The following is a 14,235-nucleotide window of genomic DNA, read 5'->3' as shown; positions in this document are numbered from 1 at the left end:
GGGAAGGGCGGCGCGGCGGCTGCTCGCCCGGCCGGCGCTGTCCCGGAGCAAGCCGGGGGTTGTGAAACCGAGCTCCCGCCGGAGGGAGATGGGCCTGGGGGCAAAACAGCCCCGGGCCTTTGGCCCCCGCTGCCCGCAGGGCTGTTTGGAGCTCGGATGGGGTCCAACCTCGTGCTTCCTGGCCGACATTTCTTCATGGCCCACTTAGATTCCCGCCACATAAATTTTAACTTAGTTGTATGTAAAGCAGTGCTTGCTTTGTATTTAATACAGGTTTCCTGTCATGCTCTTTCTACTTCCTAACATGCCGAGTCATGGTACCGCTTTCAGCCTTTTATTTGCTGCACAGAGAATGCGAAGGGTGTTTAAACAGGAACAGGATGATCGTAGAGCGCTTCTTAAAATTTCCCGGGATTCCGCAAAATAAACACCAATTCTGATAAAGGTTTGAGTCGTTGTGTTGGCCAGCGCATCAGGTGGCTTCATGCTGGGAGTTACGGAGGGGAAAAAAAACAACGTGTAAGTATCTGACAGCTTTTGTAAATTCCAAGGAACCGAAGAGGAGTTTTTATTTTTTTTCAAACTGTTCAACTTGGGCTTGGAAAGTCAGCACTGCTAGCCCCAAGTAGGCAAAACACATAATGTCTCTTCCTTCTGCCCAAAGTCTCTATATTTCTTTTGAGAAATCAGCATTTTTTGCTTTTGATATCTGAGTAATATAGATTTTAAATTTGTATAGAAAATTTTAATAATTAAAAAAAATGTGATCTTTTGTTTACAGGAAACCACGTGATTCCTGTGTCTCAGACATTCAGAAAAGAACCACATACTCAGCAAGTTTGGAAATACTCATTTATCCACTCCCTTGCTGTCCACAGGCATTTACACTGTTGCAAAGATGCCAAGGGAAAATGGTACTTTTTCCAGAGTTTGGCTTGGACAAGTTTTTTTTTTTCTTCCTTGAGCACTGTGTAAGAGGATGCAGGCTAAGGAGGCAACTTTTTATCACTTCCCTCAAGTAATATCTCTAAAATGAAGCAGGAGGCCCCCTCTCTCCCTCTGGCTCTCTGGATGATGCCAGCTGTGATGCAGTTGAGCAACCACATGCCATCACTGTTGCTCTCGCCCATTACCACCTCTAGGATCCTTTTCTCTGGTAATAGCTCAGTCACTGAAGATGCACTCAGGCCCTGCTTGAATTCTTGAAGGGAATCACCTCCAAGAATGCTTTTCCTGTAGAGATGTGTGGCCAGGTAGAAGGATTAGGCTTGCATTATATAGGCAGGCCTTAAAAATGCAATTGCTAATGCAGGCAGCTATCACAGCATTCATGGTAAGGACTTTTCAAAAACTTAAACATGAGGGAAGCCAGAATACCAGGTTCTTCACATGCTCTTTGCTCTTTGACTTCCCCCTAGTAATCTTCCTGACAAATTACATTCATTGTCTTTATCCTGGCTGAGTAGCTGTGTAACACGATGTATATCTTCTGCTGCCAAAGTGAGGCTCTGCCTGTTAATGAACCCATTGACATCCTTCTTCCTATGCTCCTCCATGGAGCTGAGAGCAGATTCGGTTCGGTAACCAGTGTGCTATTCCTCACCTCCACACTGAGCCCAAAGAGCCAGGGAGGGGTCACGCCTCTGTGCCCAGGGAAGCAGCATAGGGTGGGTGAGGCAGCTTCGAGGGCATGAAAGACCACGTGCAGAACAGGCCGGAGGCTCCTGAAGGCTACTTTTGTTATCAGTGGAAACTGAAAGCAGCAGCTGTCACCACGCCGGGCTGCTGAGGCAGGATTTCTTAGTCTGAGCGCCTTTTTCTGGTGTTTCTTCTTAGGTATGCAGGGCTAATCTTTGCAAGAAGTGTGACCCTACTTGCTCATCTCAGAGGGCTCTCCATCCAGGGCTGGCATAGCTCTTTGCCAAAGCAAGCAGCACAGTAAGGTTCCCCCTAGGAGACCAGTTATTCCACCTTACAGTTTATAAACAGCAGAACCTCTGGGTCCCTAATTGAGATGGGGGGGCTAACAAGTTTGCAGTATAATTAAAAAGCTGTGATGAAGTGTCACAAGGCTAGTCTCCTAAACTATGGATGGGAGCCAACCTCCTGTGTCACAGAGTCCAGTGGTCACTTTCCATATACTAATTTCTCTTTTGGCATCAAGGAATAAATCCTTGCAGAGTGGCCTTCTGACACCAGAGAGATCCTTCCTGGGTAACCACAGCTTTCTCCCACTACTATTTGAAAGCAAGAGACCAGAAGGACAAGACGACCTGTAGGGTTGAAACACCCCCAAAAAACTGCCAACCTACTGAGCTGCACAAATGAAGGAGAGAGCGCTGTGTCACTCTCCCCACCTACAGCCCAGGCCACGGTCCCCTGCCTCTAGGCTGACCACTGCACAAGAAGAAATCTGAGGCCCCTCATCCCCTCTACTGCCATAACAAATCTGCTTTAATCCAACCACTTTACAAACACCAGGGTTTATCCTTTGTTTTGAAAATGGCTGGGTGGGAGGGAAAATTAGACTCATGGTTTGGGATTTCCCCAGCTGGGATTTCCCACAACATCCTGCGTGTTTTCTGCCTGTTGAAAAAAAGGCACAAGGACTTATGATTTCTCTCAGTCTACTTAATGACAGCAGTGCAGCTTGCTGACTGGATGTCATTCCTCCAAGCTTCAAGCTCCTGACATTTACTGGCCCATCACCCACCACTTAGGCTGAACATGCACCCTTTTCAAATGGGAGATACCCAGACAAGATACCTTTTCTAGGCCAGTGAGGCTGAACGTCTGAATTGTTCCCATCTGTTTGAAGGGCACAGCTCCAGAGCTGTGCATGGCTTAGCTAACCTTCCTGAGACACAGGCATGGAGTGGTGGAGGCTTAACACAGAAAGTCAACGTGGAGGTACTGATGTCATTCACTCCTTATTTCACTCAATGCCGCTGTACCAGCATCAGATGTTCATGTTAGTACTGCAGGCTAAGGAAGTGAACTACAGCTGCAGAAATGAAATCCTAGTTCTTACAATTCAATTTACATTATCTTCACACCTTCTTGGCTAATTTCTCTCCACAGAGAATCTGAAGAAACAATGTAAAATGTAGAGAAAGGAGGACCATGTATTGGGGCTGTATCAAGATTAATTTGTTTGTATCTCAGATAATTCAAATGGATTCCAAACATTCCAGCAAAAGAGAAATTGAAGTCAGTCCCTTTATCACCTAGGTTTTTATCTCACCTCAGGATCACCTTCCCTCAGCTACTGGCTTCCTCTTTAATTATCAACAATGCGAGTGAACGGGAAACAAACACGGTAACTCCACCAACAAAAAGAAAAAAATAATTAATGACTTTATTTTTTTTTTTTTAGTTCAGTTGGCCATCTGAGGTGCTAAAATCTCAACACCAACGAAGCAAGTGTGCATAAAAACAAACAATAAAACACAACCAAACAGAAGAAAACAGGCTGGAACAGAGTAGGGGTTTTTTACAGGTAAGGTATATGCTTTTCCATTAACACTCCATACATGCCAATCATAAAAGCCTTGAACAATCTGAATATCAGAGTTCACTTTCATACAAAAGGGAAGATGCCAAAGCAGATCCCTTCACCTGGATTAGACTTCACACACACACACATGCACACACAGATACAGAGAATTTAAATTACTGCAATGCCATCAGAACATGGCACCCTCCTCTTCACATCTGCTTTCAGCGACATCCTGATCTGCCCAACTACCCGGCCTATAGCAGTACTCTGAGCAATCCAAAAGCAGGAACTTTTGGAAAAAGCTTTTAATCTCTGTTATTTTGAAACAGCTGAGAGGCAGCGATCTCTTTCTCTGTGAACTATATACAGGCTGGTTTTTAGTATGCTTTAGAGTTCTCTTTATTGCAGACAGTGATGACTGAAATTCCCATAAAGCCATGTTGTGGCTTTTTCAGTCTGTACACAGGAGATTTTTACAATGCAACACCTTTCTCATCCACTGGTGTCTGGTGTAAACACTTAACTGAAAACTCTTTTAAAGAATGTTAACTAAACAAGGTGTAGCTGTGAACATTTCAGGAACAGCTGCTAAGAAAACAGAACTGCCGGCTGCTCTAGATCATGCAGTCTAGACCACTTATAATACTTCATAATGTTCAGGATTAACATGTATAAAAATATTAAAAACAACCAGAGTGCACACAAATGTGGTGACTAGCTCTATGCAAGCACTGTGTTCTAAGAGAGGCCTAGGCATTGCACAAAACTCAGATTCTTGACCATGGGGGTAACCCAAGGATCCACTGGTGTCTTTACATACAAACAAATATTTACATAAAATGCAGAGATGGATAGAGAGAAGGACAGACTTTCAAAACTTGCGGTTTGCTCTAAAATATGTTCAGCAACGCAGTTTGTAACATGCCCTAGTGAGACCATGGGGTATCGGTTAACTGAAATATGTCTGGAAGTTGGAGCTGAAAGGTCTTGTCACCTCCCCACACATTAGTTCTTTGAAGCTCAGGATTTTACAGCCATTTGTAAGTTTTAATGAAAACATGGTTAAAAGGAACAGAAATTATTTTTTTTTTTTTAAATTGTACTGTGAAAACAGCAGATTAGTTGTTTTGGCAGTCCTTACTCCCCCATCCCCATTTGCCTCCCGGGTGTTTCCAGGAGGTGGCATCCCCCTCCCTTCCATGCAGGGTACTGAAGTGCTTGCCCCATCCTCAGTGTGCCCATTTCAAAACGAACACAGGTTAGGTTCCAAGCTCGGCTCACCTCCTACCTACTGCAGGGAGGAAGCAGCCAGTCCCTGGTATAGACCGTGTGACATGGGGCTGGATGCCCTGGCGTGCCCACTCCTCAGAAGCTGAGGACCTTTTTGCCCCCCTCATATGCGAAATGGACACACTTCACTGCACATGGCTGAGTCATGTGCTGCTGCCCACCCGGGCAGCACAAAGAGCTAGAACAACCTACTTGGATTCTGATACAAATAAGGAATCTTGTGGTCTCAAGAGCCTTCTTCAGCTTTAAAAATATAAAATTTGAATTTAAAATATTCAGATAGTAAAAAAACCCAGTATCTGATATGCAAGTCATATACTTAAAGTGCAAATGAACAGCAAATACAAGTTGTGCATTTTACAACCATTTTGATATAAAAAGGCCTTTTAAGATTCCCTTTTGTGTACTTTTAATTAATTGGTGTGTGCGGTGTTAGCTCTTCATTTTCATTCTCATTGCTGGAGGGCCAGCATCCCACAGCATGAAAGGGAAAAGCAGTAATCTGGTATTTCTTCTTCAGGATTTCTTTCTGTTCTACAGCTCACATGCAGTAATCTTTTGTGAAAAGTTAGATGTGGTCCATATACCTAGTGCATTTTAAAATGGACTGAGGCCAATCCTCTGAACAAGACAGCTTACAATAAACTATGTATCTAGCACCTCTCCTCCTTCTTTCTCTCCAGCTTCCACTGGTCTCTGGAATGCAGACTGTGAAAACTACTGTTGCCAGTTTGACTTGTGCAGCTGGCCCCCGCACTGGAAATTGCGGGGAACTGTGTTGTTGGACATCCTGTTGGTAAGCCAACACTGCGATGCTGGTATAGCAGGTACCACTTGCTACCATGTGCAGTTATAAAGTAGCACTGCAGTTGTCTGTCTGCTTGGTTTCACGAGCATCTGGATTTAGTTTGTAATGCCTTAGCAGAAAACACTAGGGGGACAAAGGGGGAACACTTGAGGCAGGAAAGACATGTTTCCACAGTTAACAACCAGCACCACTCAGAGTCTCTAGGGACAGTCCTACTCATTCTTCCTCAGCCTGAGGATGCTCCTGAGTCAGAGGCGAATTCGTAGGCCCTGGCTTACAACAGACCTCTTTGAAGGAGGTAGAGAACCAAGAGCAAGAAACCATGCTAACTTCTGTCTTGGAGCAAAAGATTAAAGAATGTTCAGCCCTGCTTGGGTGCCTTGCACCAACAGCATAAATTCAAGCTGAAAGAGTCAGTGTGCTGTATGAATATGCTTGAGAATGAGACACTTTCTCAAAGACGTTGGGGAGCAGGCTTAGTACTTCCTTAACAAGAAGTCAGTCAGCATCCCAAGGTGCGAAAACCTCGTAACACCACATTAAGGATGGGATGCATACCCAATGCACAGTGCTGCTTTAGCTCTGCAGGACAAGTTAAGAACGTCGTGTGCTCAGGGAATCTGTCAAACAGTAAATGGTGCTGAATTGCTCAGTGCATGTCTGCTCACTGGTTAATGTTATGATTACAAGTGAATACCCTCCTGGCTGAAAAGCAGCAGCTTTGCTAGCTGAGCCAAAAGGAGCTTCTTCGAACAGATGCAGCAGGAAATGTGCTATTTTTGCTTTCATGGAAGTCCCTCTAACTGTTATCTCAAGAGTGTGAGGGTTGCCTCTTTCAGTGAGAAAGAGACATATATATATGGGATATTTCTATCTCACAGTTTTGGCTTTCTTGTTATAAGAATGCAAAATTTAAATAAATTATAGGTTTATTAGTCCAACAGAGGGAATCTGGGATGCTGAAGAAAAGTATGCTAAGAACACAAATAGATTCTTACAACTCCATGAGCGCACAGGATTTTGTCATGAAGGAAAACTCTTAGGGCAGGATGCATCTGTGGGTACATAGAGGCTGCCCTTGCTGTGAAGCAGGGACCAATCCGCAGTAGTGTCTTTCTCTAACGAGTTAAAACACTCCCTCCACAATCAAATATGTGTAACAATCAAATTAATAAGAACACTAATAAATAGCCACAGGTAACAATGTCCAGTAATTTAGAAGTGGAAGTTGTAGGATGCAGCAGGCACACATACCCATCACTCGTCCATTTTTTCCTAAAAGATACAAAAATGAATCTTCTTTCAAGTATTAAAAAAATAAGTTAATTGACATAAAAGGATCAAAGTGACTGAGGGCCCAGGCAGGTCTTAAGCTTTGTTTCCAATGTGCAAAAACAAAATACAGAGGAAAAAAATAAAAATACTGAAAAGTCTTAATGGTGGTTCAGTCACTTAAGGGCCTCTCCCTTTTAGGGGCCTAACAGCCAGGGAATGCTGCCTGGTAACACCCCTGTCTCAGCACACACTTACCACTGTCCCACAGTCAGTATTTTCCAGTGTCAAAACAGTCACAACAAAAACAGAACAAAGAAGCCCACCAGCCTCTGAGCTGTGGCCATGAAGACTAAGGCCAGCAGTAGCTGTCTCTCCAGTGTGTAGCAAAGCAGAAGAGCATCTTCCCTCTCTCTTCTTCTCCCCTTTTTTTCCCCACAACATGATGATGATTTAGGAGGGTATGATAGGGAGAGAGTCTTCTGATGCCCAAATTCCTCTAAAAACCAGGAGGCAGAGTTCCATCATACATACTAGTAGTATCTTCCCTGTCTCATATTTCTTTATATCCATGCATAATGATCAACTGCCGGTTTCTTTGGTGGGAGGAAGACTAAAGCAAAGATCTCGCCCTGGGCTTCTGGAGCTCTCCTGGACAGCTGACTCCACCATACAGGCTGCTACAGGCTGCTGTGGTTTTCCAGAGAGGGTTACCACTTCCCTCCCTTTTATTAGAAGTGGTGTAGTTAAAACAGGAAAGGAATGGACTGCCATAAATCCAGTTCAGTTAAGGGTACTTCTTCCCTTAACCTCCTTCCCCACACATGGATTATTCCTCTCCCTCCTACCACACACAAAAAAATACGGTCCATTGTACAGGACCTCAAGGAGACTCTACAGTCTCAACTCATTATCTTCAACTCGGCTTGCAGACATGTAAAACTTAAGCTTCTGGAACCAACACACTTATCAAAAGGCTTCTGAGTGCTTCAAACCAAATCCCTGCATGCTGTTGAACCATTTGGAAGTTTCCCCTTCAACATCTTCCTATCCATGTAATTCTGGCGAATTCAGAGTAGGCCAACTGGACAACACAGACCAGCAGAGGTAAATGTGTTAAGCTCAGGACCAGTTCAAGCTAAAACCTTTGGAAAGCATGACTGCCTCCAGGTCCTTGTCTTCTTCTTTTTCTCGAAGCCGTTGCTCCTCAAGGAGAGCTACGAGAGAATCTCTCTGCTCCACTACTTCTAGCATCTCATTCAGGATCCTCTTCTCCTCTGAGAGCTCCTCATCTGTCTTCAGATGATCTACAGAAATACAAAAACTATCAGCATACACAAGGCTAGAGAAATAACACACCTACAATCTATGAAATGTTCCCCTTTGCTCTCACCTTCTACTGCCATCCTCTCCCGGAGTTCCTGCTGTAATCGACTCTGCCTGTCTTCCAGTTCTAGCTCCCGAGCGCTGAAAGGGAAACATCAGGAATCCAAGTTCTGGGTCTATTAAAATATTCTATACATTGCTTCATATCTGCTCTCCCTCTAGATATCTGATATTCATATTACCGATATGTTTTGGAACATCTCTTAAAACACTTAAGACATATATTTTTAAAAAATTTAAATGTACTTTCAGCATCTCAGGTTCTTTACCTCCAGCTAGGAAGTGCAATACCAAAACTTGAGCAGATTATGTATAGGATTAAATCTAAAACAGTGTGAAGGAACAAACAAATCTGCAGTCACTTCAAAATTATACTTTACCTCAATGTATCTCCTGCCACTTCACACTCTATCAAACTAAAGACATGTCAGGCCATTGCCTTTTCAGATTTCAATGCAGACAACACCTTGGGGCTTTTCTGACACAGGCACTAAGACAATCAGTTTCCAGACTGCTGGGGTCAGCTGACATACTCAGGAATGAATTTCAGTGAATTTGCATCGTGGGGACTGAGAAAGCTCCCAATTTCATTAACAGGAAAAAAGCTTTATCACCTGAGCCCAAATGAGAGGCACTGGGGTCCCACTAGAGGCAGAGTCACATGGCAAAGGTGACTGAATTAGACACTTTTGGCTACACTTAAAAGTGGAGTCTACCAAAACCATGAGTCGTCACATATTATTTCTGCATAGGTCAAAACCACCTGTGTGAACAAGACATGTTTTGCCCAAGAACGGCTTGGGAAGGGCTCACAGCTTTAAACACATACGTACTTCTGCACATGCACAAGTAGTTGGAACTTTTGTTCCTTATTGGTATTATTCCTTCTTCTACCACACCTCTGAAATGTACTTGGATTCATATCTTAGCCAAGAATCATCCTAGGAGACTGTTGACCTCCCAGCATTATAGGGAAGATAGTACTGACAGATCTTCCAATACTATTTGTAACATAATCCCCCTTTTGAAGCCTTGCACATTCACTCACAATATCATCAGTTCAGACTCATAGCGAACCAAGGCATTCTTCTCCTGCACCAGCTTGAACCACTCCTGCATCAGCTTGGGATCATCCTTCTTACCCATGCCTGCCAAAAAAGAAACCTTGTAAGTTTCCAGGTAACACCCTGCAATCCTTACAAGCCCAAACTGCAAAAACAACAATGGGGCAAAATGTGCAAAGAAAGCCGAGCAAGATGCTGCCAGAGCACTCCCAAGCCGGGTCCATTCAGTTTGCCTAGAGCACACAGAAGAGTGGAAGTCACCTCCAAAAGGATTCTCTTCTCTTTGGAGCCTGGGTGGTTTTTTGTTTTGTTTGTTTTTCTTTCTGATTTTCTCGTGATGGCTTGTTTCTTCCTCACTTTTAATGCAGACAGCCCAGATTTCTGTATTTCACTTTTCCTTTCATTAGAAGAGCTTTATAGATCCTCATGCCAGCTACTTAAATGTATACTCATCAGAAACAGATTCAATTGCCACTCCATGTGTTTTTCCTTTATTTTCTTCAATTGCGTGTCCTCAATCTTTTCTTTTACTGACCAAAAGTAACATCTTGTCTTTTTTCAATAGCTAAACAAATATTTTCTGACTGTTCCTCCTAGCCACATATATCTATCCACCTTGAAGATCCCCTCTGCATAGTGAACACAGAAACTACTTCTACTATATTGCGCATCAGCAACGGAAAGAAAAAGAATCCTCAGACACATTTGCTAATATCAAAGTAAAATAAAAATACCTTGGGCCCTGGCCACCACATACAGAACTCTCAGTTGGTATTTATTTTATTTTAAAAACAACTCCTCAACTTACTCAGTATTCCACTGATATTCATCAAATGCAAGGGAAGCTCCTCCTAGCAATCTCCTGGTCTGGGGCACTGATTCCACACTGAACTACCAGCAGATGAATGCTGTCACCACTGAGGGCAATGTGCCTGCCTGCATGGAATTATTCTTGAGTTGCTGCATCCCATCAGCTGGCACTGCATGTAACCTAGGCATCCTAAAGTAACTAACATCACTGTCTATGTTTGTTATTATGGATACATACTATCTACAAGAGTAAAAACCTCTTAAGAGTAATTTTGATGCTAAAAGTAAACAAGCAGCAAGTTTACTATGCAAATTCTGGGAAACACTTCACAAACACCACATGAATGGCTGTCTAATTCAGACCTGTGCCCTGCCTCCATCCTTAGAAGCTCAGAGAAGTGCTGTGCTGGAGCTAAACAAAGGAGAGCCTACAACTCCTCTTAAGCTGCAGTTTAGGCTGAGAATGCCTGCTTTTGAAAAATCGTAATAGCAGACCCTTGGGGAATACCAGACCCAGTTGTACTACCCTAAGAGCCTTCAGCTCTGCAGACTTTATACCAGTGTGTTGCTCGTTCCAAGCATTCCTTTCTGAGCATCTCTGCACAGTATGCCCATGTGGCAACAGGAGAGGGAGACTGTACATGCAGATGTCCAGTGCTGTGGCGCCATGAAAACACTGGGAAGTCTCCCCATCCTTTCCAATGCCAGGATGCATAGAAAACAAATGCCTCTAAGAAAAAGCCAAAACCACAACGCTACTGACCTATGAAATACATAAGTATTTTTGAACAGCCAATGAGCAGAGGAATAATGGGAGGACTGGAGAGGGAGCACTGACAACTGATGTGAGGGAGCACCATGGAAAGCAGAGTAAGTGGTTAGCAAAATTACACCACGAACACACAAAACCAACCCCTTCCCCCATGCCTTGGCAATGGAAACTCTGCAGCAAACTCCATTTGGGACAGCTAAAGAATGCACGCAGCAAGACAGATGAAGGAAAACCGGTCTAGTTTAAGGTTTGCCAGTTTTTAAAGTTCAAGGATGTTTTTGCTAACCAGTCCTTATAAAGACACAGTATTCCTTTAATCCATATATACTAATTAAAAGGCCATATTTAAGGAAGCAAATTGTCTTCTCTTACCCCACTTTCCAAACATCTTTCAGGAGGAATAGAGAAAATGAAGCCATCAAATGAAAACAGAAGCTTTGGAGTGTAACGTTACTGCTCCCACTGCTGCTGCCCAATGTCCCTCCCAGTTGCTATACCTTCCCTGGCACAGCTGGGACTCGCAAAAGGGATACTGTACCTTTTATAACTTGCCACAGGCTCAGAGAAGCTGGTTACCAGGTTGCTACTGAGAAGGTTGGTTTGGGGACACAGGAAAAAAAGGGTTGGGGCCTTGTGGTCACTAGCTGACTAGTGCTGCTATGACAACCCAGCTGTGGTCAAGGACAACAGGGAGCGTGTGAGGTTACGTTACCTTCATGGGCACAGCAAGGGCAGAAGGAGAGAGGTCTACGACGTGGTGTCCCGGCATTGGGCTCAACTTCAATAGGACCAAACGAGGAAGAGGAAGAGGCAGGAGAGGAAGAGGAAGTTGGAAGTGGAAGGGAAGAGGAGGAAAGGGGTGAAATAAAAGACAAGCAAAGGACAAAAAGCATAAGAGTGAGAAAGAAAGGAAACACAAGAAGAAAAGAAAAGAAAAAATACAAGAAATGGAGAAGCAGAAACAAGGGATACAGTCTACAGATGAATAATGTCCCTAATAAGCACAGATAACAGGTAAGAAGTAGACTGAGGTACTGGTGAACTCTGAGTTGTACAAATACCAGACAGGAGGTTATTGATACTTTTTCCTAATGTACATTTTTCAATCACATGGTCTTTACTTGAAAGGTTTGTGAGCAAGATGTCAGGACATGCAGAGATGAATATTTAACTCCTGCTGATAAGTGTCAAACTTCAAGCAGGGTTACAAAAACTCTTGCCTGCATGCATAAGACACCAGCTGTAAGCAGCCACCCTACCTTAAAGCTTTATCAGGACCATGCTCTTACCACCATGGCAGCATCCACTGATGGTAAAAATGTCCTTTTTAATGGAAAATAATTTATTCAGACAGGGAACATCACAGGGAGAATCTGGTTAATGTGGAACCAGCCTGCCAGGATCTGCTGTGTCAAGTATGGTGAGTACACATGTACTCAACTGGACTGTTGTGCTTAAGAGGCGAAAAGGCTTTTACATGGATAAAAAAGCAATTCACATTAGGGTCTGCAGGGGCAATGACCAACTGAGGGCTTTATAGAGTTAAAATGGTAAATTTAAAGCTCTCCCTTGACATTCTCATTTTCACAAAGCGTTTTAAAGCTTACAAGGCCTGTTAGCATTGTTGACTTATTGAATCTTTTTCATTGTTTCTGTTACCCAGTGAAGGACAAACATGTCTCACCTCTAAAATGGTTCAGCTTTTTTAACACTGAGAATTTGCTTTTCAGCTGTACTTAACATTACAGTGATAAACAGTAGGAAATAACCAACATTACTAATAGTTACAGGAGAACATTTGCACAGGGAAGGTGATGAGCCTGAACCATCAGAGCTAGCAGAATGGAACACTTACTGCTCTCAATGCACAACCGCATTTATGAAGAGGAGACATTTCTGTGCTGGCAAAAGGCATAAATTCTACAACATTAATATGGTAAGAATAATGCTTATTTTGGAGAAGTCAACAGAGTTCATGTATATGGTTTGGGGAAAACTTTACAGAACTAGACTGCCGGTGAACTGGGAAGGCTTTAGAAGGGACCATCACAGAACTAGACCAGCACACAGAGGACACACTGGAGAGAGAGGGAGAGCACATCGGCTTCAGAGTCTGTGACTGAGCAGCACAGCCTTCTCAGACAGGAAGAAACCTCTGTACTGGGAGCAGGAAGGGGCAACATTGGAAGAGGTGCCACAGTTGGCCATATGACAGTTACAGATAAAGCATTGTACCAACCATGAGTTGACAGTACCAGAACCTTATTTCTAGTTCAGAATTTTCCAACTTCTCCATTTAAAATGAAAAAACACTAGGGCTTTTTTTTTTTTTTTCCCCCCCCTACAATTGCCATTTCACAGATTAGGTTACAAAAGGAAAACCAAAAAAGAAAACTCCCAAACCACAAAGGCACTTGAAGAATAAGTTTCCACACAAAGCAGAGCATTTAGTGCATGGTACCTATTATATTTTTTATTTCACATTCTATTTATTCAGCATGAATTCTTCTATTACTATCTTCTTCCTTTGTTCTTAGTTGTCCTATTTTTTAACAGAAATATTATCCTCCCACTCTTGTCTAAAGAAAATTTGTCCTTGAATCAGGTTACAAAGTCCATGGTATCTATAATAGTCCTGCTACTGCAGATGTTTAGATTTTAAATACATTTTAAAAAACTTCTCTAAGGTGACAGTCATGAAAACTGCCTCCCCACCCTTGCTAATAAAAAGTATTGACACATGTGGTGCAGACTCTAAGCAGACTGAAATAGGAACCTTCTAATTTTAAGAGAAAAACTATTTCATCATAGTTTCTGAAATAGAGAAAGATTTTTCACTGACAGTAACCAATGTTTAAGTGCCACATATTTAACTATCCCTTCAGATGAACTCTTTCAAGAAAAGGCCTCTTCACTATTTCAAAAACAGAGAACCAGGTTAAAAAAAGATCACTTGATAGATGGAAAAAGCATTCCCTCAGCCAGCCGATAGTTTTAGACAGTGAATGTATCATGAAGTTAATTTTTTAAAAATACAACTCCACAGCAAGAGCTCTCACTGTGTATATGTATGTTGAAAGACAATTTTGGGAAAAGGCTGAACTCCTTGTCCAGTACTATCAAAACGGAGAACTATACAACACCCTGGTTTACAATATGGTTTTAAAAACTTTCTCACGTCCCTTGCACTTATCACTTGTTCAACTACATTATGGAAATCCTTACATGTCTCCTTATTTCTTCCAAAGTCATTATTAATACTACAGCTGCTATTATTATTATTATTATTATTATTATTATTATTATTATTATATTGTTTAGAGAAATCACCATG

The 14,235-nt window shown here is 42.6% G+C and overlaps 1 protein-coding gene across 6 annotated transcripts in view; it reads right to left on the bottom strand.

Moving 5' to 3' along the window:
• Nucleotides 1-3,352: 3,352 nt before the first annotated feature.
• MICAL3 (microtubule associated monooxygenase, calponin and LIM domain containing 3) overlaps nucleotides 3,353-14,235 on the bottom strand; it is a 155,216-nt gene continuing 144,333 nt past the window's right edge. For 5 of the 6 annotated variants that reach the window (XM_026868080.1, XM_026868081.1, XM_026868083.1 and 2 more), the window contains 4 exons: nucleotides 11,614-11,679; nucleotides 9,304-9,403; nucleotides 8,263-8,336; nucleotides 3,353-8,176 (listed from right to left, as the gene is read on the bottom strand). In XM_026868080.1, the coding sequence (XP_026723881.1) occupies nucleotides 7,992-8,176; nucleotides 8,263-8,336; nucleotides 9,304-9,403; nucleotides 11,614-11,679 (425 nt within the window). In that variant the 3' untranslated portion in view covers nucleotides 3,353-7,991. The remainder of the gene's footprint in view (nucleotides 8,177-8,262; nucleotides 8,337-9,303; nucleotides 9,404-11,613; nucleotides 11,680-14,235) is intronic. The other variant, XM_026868085.1, reaches the window with a different exon arrangement.

Source organism: Athene cunicularia (assembly GCF_003259725.1).
Source record: "Athene cunicularia isolate RWA chromosome 1 unlocalized genomic scaffold, athCun1 chr1_part2, whole genome shotgun sequence".
NCBI lineage: Eukaryota > Metazoa > Chordata > Aves > Strigiformes > Strigidae > Athene > Athene cunicularia.
The sequence above is the reverse complement of the archived record's forward strand: the minus strand, read 5'-3'. Positions and strand labels throughout refer to the sequence as shown.